At 41.3% G+C, this 4,945-nt stretch overlaps 1 protein-coding gene across 1 annotated transcript; it reads right to left on the reverse strand.

Annotated features, from left to right (window-relative positions):
• Window positions 1-3,982: 3,982 nt before the first annotated feature.
• Window positions 3,983-4,945, reverse strand: LOC308267364 (olfactory receptor 51E2; the record flags this gene model as incomplete). The annotated part of the gene is made up of 1 exon (XM_080702024.1): window positions 3,983-4,945. One exon carries the CDS (start codon window positions 4,943-4,945, stop codon window positions 3,983-3,985), a length of 963 nt encoding a protein of 320 aa, XP_080558150.1.

Consider the following 4,945-nt stretch of genomic DNA (forward strand, 5'->3'; position numbering starts at 1 on the left):
TGGCTGGGAAAACGGCAGTGTTTTTATGGTCCTCAGTCCCTAGAGATCCTGTTTCACTGGGAAAGATACTCATTAGTGTGACCACTTGCCTGGGACTCCCTATTTCAGAGGCCTCTCACAGCAGGGTTCGCCTGGGACCACCTCTGAGAGCTGACTCAGATTCCCAAGCAACCACAGGGCCTTCTTTAGGAAAGCCTTCCAGATAATGGGAAAAGAAGTGCACTCTTCCAGGACCCAGGTCTGTGTAAAAGAGGAAAAAGTAATGGTCATTGCTCCCCTCCACCCACTCTCCTCCATCCCCATTAATTTACAACCTTTTGAAATGAGATTATATTTTCCTGGGTTAATTTTGGAAACTGGTCTTTCTATTAGCCTTTTTCTTCCAATGCGTAGATCAGTTATATAAATCTCATTTTAATCTCATTTGGGCCCCATCTCCATGACCTAACATGCACCCTTCTTTTTTTCTAATCTTTCCAAATTAGTGCTGGTGCTGAAGAGATTTATAAAGAGAGAATACAGTTATTAAATTTCAAGCTCTCAGGCTAAAGTCATCAAGTGAGTCCTTTTTTTAAAAAAATATTGGTACATTGCAATTATACATCATGGTAAGGTTCAATGGGTTAAAAACATTCATGCACACAGTTCTTGGTGCGTTTCCCTCCACATCCCACCCCGCCCCTCGCTCCTCAGTCTCCACATGTGTTAGTGAGATTGATGGTAATGCCTTCACATGCTGCCACAGTATATTTGAACTGTTTCCTTCTTCAGTCCTTCCATTTCTCCCTAACTCCCTCCCCTAACCTTCTTCAGCTCCTCTACTGGTCTCTACTGGCCTCTATCTGCATTTAAAGTTCTTTATATTTCATATTTTCTCTCTAGCTTCCAAAACTGAGGGAAAACACACCATTCTGGATTTTCTGAAACTTATCTCACACAGTAGGATATTCTTCAGTTGGGATCCATTTTCCTGAAAATGGCATAATTTTGTTCTTCCGTGTATCTGAGTCATTGTGTGTGCATACCGCATTTTCTTTATTCATCTCACAAGGGGATGCATTAGGAAACTCTTCACGTCTTTCTCATCACCGCTCCAATGCATGTTTCTATACTGTTAGCATCCCTGTAAGGGTGAGATTATTACCTGCTCCCCTTCCTTTATGATAATAGTGTTTGTTGGGTTCACAGTATGTACAACATACTGTGCTACATACTGACATACTACATATAGTCCATACATAAGTTGCCCATAATTCTCTCTAAATCACGGATATCCTCATGCCTAGAAAACAGATACAGGGAAAGTGTTGCACAGAAAGTGAATTAATTTGATAAGTCATAAAACATTTGCTGTTTCTACTGAGTGGGGCTTCCTTTTAGAGAGCCTGTGAATACCTTCTTGGGGTAGAAAATCGCCAGTCTTTGGGAATAGTTGATTTTTGAAAAAAAAAAAAGACATAAATAGCAGAACCTGGGAGTAGATTAAGTTGAGAAATGCCATGTTTGGGCAAATATCAGGTGTGGCTTCAGGGGAGGGGGCTGGCTTTCTCATGTGGGCCAGAGGGAAGTTCCCAAGGAGGCCCCAGGGGTGTCAGCCTTTCAGGCCCTTTGAAATTGTCTGTGACTTAACAGTATTTGGAGTTTGGGGTACTGAGGATGGAACCCAGGGGCATTCTGCCTCCAAGCTACACCCCTAGGCCTATATTTTATTCTTTATTTTGAAACAGGGTCTCACTGAGTTGCTAAGGGCCTCACTAAGTAGCTGAGGCTGTCTTTGAACTACGACCCTCCTGTCTCAGCCTCCTGAATGCTGCTATTGCAAGCTGATGGAGGACATGGACGAAGCCTGAAGAATGAAAGATTCCAAAAGAGTTAAGGTGGTTTGGTGAAAGGCCAAATTCTCCAAGACTCTGGATGACTCCTGGTCTTTCCGGAATTCGTGCCCCTGGCCCACCAATGAGAGTGGGAAATGACCTTAATCATATTTTTAATAATCTTTAACCAGGTCGCTTTGTTCCTCCCTGTTTCTGCAATTTCCCTTCGATAATTGTATATTGTAAGCATCTGACATACATTCTATATCAATCATTCTCTATTGTACTTCGATGTTTTCTTTCTCTTGAAGTCATGATTTTTAGCATAGTTGTAAAAAGAGTATAAGAACTTAATCCTAGAGAATAAAGTTGTCAGTTGCACAAGAGGCAATTGTCCGTGTCTTCATTTCAGGTCTCTCCCTCCCAAGTCCCGGAGAGGAATCTCCGACACAAGCTTGTGCCACCATGCCCAGCCATAATGGGATTTGAATGTTGAAAATATTGCCACCAAAATCATGAGGCTGTTACAACCCTAGTAGTTCTGTTACTAAAACTACTATTATTACTTTGGACTATCAGCCTTTATGAGCTACTTAAAAAAAACTTTAATAATTTATTTGTCTTAGCCCAATAAACCCAAAATAAAGTAATTTAAATATGTTCTTGGTATAAAACTGATAATAAAATATTTTATATATTATTTGTGGTGATTTTTATTGAAAACACACATAACATAAAATTTGCCATTTTAAACATTAAATGTACAATTCAGTGGCATTGTATACTTTCACACTGTTCTGCTCTCATCACCACTATCCATTTACAGAACTTTTTAACCACCCCAAATGGAAACTCTGCTTACTTGAGCTCACAGAGCCCCAGGAGTTGTATTTAGTGACTTCTTGGAGCTGCTCAACAATACCATGGGAATATCCTGCCTTGAAATGAAATGCACTTAGCATCATTGCATCTATGCAAACATATCTGTCAGGACTCCTGACTTATGGGAAAGAAAATTGGAGAATCTCTCGCATAGTCAAATATTAGGTTATAGGATTCTATAAACACAAAATCAATAGGCACTAAACTTTGCAAAATTTTAAATAAATTTTATTTAATGTGTAGTTAAAACCCAGACAGTATCATGTACTGTACATTCAAAATATTTGACAGGTACAGTCAAATATTAAAAGGAGGACATGATCCTAGAGCTGTAAGAAAAATAGACAAGAACATTTTTTTGTAATCTAGAAAGTTGTAAACTTTCAGACCATGAAAGGTAGCTGCAGAACATGAAGAGGGAACTGGCCTGGATCTGCTGCCCTCAACTCAGGCAGGGCCATGACCTCTCAGCACAAATACAAAGTCATCCACCTTTGTACACAGTGGAGAGACAACAGGATGTGTACAGGCAAAGAAAATAAATGGCAGACACTGAACAGGAAGCAATAAGACTGGAGGCTAAATAACTATTCAGTCATCAAATTTAATTTAAAATATTGGTTTAGCACACATGAGCTGTGTGACTTAAATCACCTTGCTAGTATAAGCTTCATTTCAATTATTTGTAATGAAGGGACAAAAATGCTACCTATTTGATACAGCTGTGAAGATTAGAAAAAAGATATAAGGCACTTAACATAATTCTTGGAACATTGGAAGCACCTGGAATATATGTACAAGGATTCTTAATAAGTGTTTGCATAAATTTCTAGGTAATGCATAATAAACCAACAGAGAGAACCATGGCAAGACCCGGCTTCCATAATTGCCATTTTCATTTGCCCCATTTTAAAGTTGTACAGATCAGCTAACCAATACTTCCATAACAAAGAATTTAGAAAGTAGAAACATAAACAAATCATTAGTCATTCAAATACATTTCCTCTAAGACATAGGGTGTTTTCAACTTAGTTTCAATCATATATCCTTTGTGCTGTACTTAAGAGTACCAGAATGTTTTATTTTATATCAAAGCCTTTACATCATATAATGTCCCATTAATATGGATTATTCTACATACTATTCCATGAAGGAGTGGCTAGATCATACTTTACTATTCCAACCAGAGAAAAGCATGGATGTGCTGATGGGCGACTGGAATGAAGCTAGCATTATGATATAATTAATCAAACCTGTTAAGATAAGGGGAGGTGGAATGGAAAGTGTCACCTGTGTTCCACAGCCGGAATGTCCTTGTCACAGCTGATCTTGAACATAGCCAGCACCCGTGTCCTGATCTGTTTGGTCTTGGCACCATAGATGATGGGGTTGATCACAGGAGGCAGCAGCAGGTAGACATCCCCCATGAGAACATGCACAATGGGATCGAGGTTGTTTCCAAAGCGATGCACCACGGAGAGGCCAATGAGTGGCACGTAGAAGGCCAGGACCACACTGATGTGTGACACACAGGTTCCAAAGGCCTTGGCCCGCTCAGACTTGGAAGGCAGTTGCAGAACAGTTCGTATGATCAGAACATAGGACAAGGAGATGAACAAGACATCCAAGCCCATGACCAGCAGAATGGCAGTAAGACCATAGATGACATTGGGCAATGTGTCTGTGTAGGCCAACTTCATCATGTCCTGATGCACACAATAGGAGTGAGAAAGCACGTTGGAATGGCAGAAGGCCAGCCTCTTGATGAGCAGTGGCAGTGGGAAAAAGAAGAGGGATCCTCGGACCACAGCCACTATGCCTATCTGGGCTGTTACTGTGTTGTTGAGCACCGCAGCATGGCGCAGTGGGTGGCAGATGGCCACATAACGGTCAAAAGCCATGGCCAGGAGTATAGTGGACTCGATAGCTGAGAGAGTGTGGATAAAGAACATCTGGGCAAGGCAGGCTTCAAAAGAAATCTCTCGGGAATCAAACCAGAAGAGGGCTAGGATCTTGGGCATGGTGGACGTGGACAAAGCCAGGTCAATGGCTGCCAGCATGCAGAGAAAGAGGTACATGGGTGCGTGCAGGCTGCGCTCTGTCCTTACAATGAAGACGACGACACAGTTTCCAAGCAATGCCACAGTATACATTGAGAGCAGGGGGAAGCCGAACCAGAAATGGGCTTCCTCTAATCCTGGGATACCAATAAGCACAAAGGTGGCATGTGTGAAGTTGCAGGAGCTCAT

Source organism: Muscardinus avellanarius (assembly GCF_963383645.1).
Source record: "Muscardinus avellanarius genome assembly, chromosome: 1".
In the NCBI taxonomy this organism is placed as follows: domain Eukaryota; kingdom Metazoa; phylum Chordata; class Mammalia; order Rodentia; family Gliridae; genus Muscardinus; species Muscardinus avellanarius.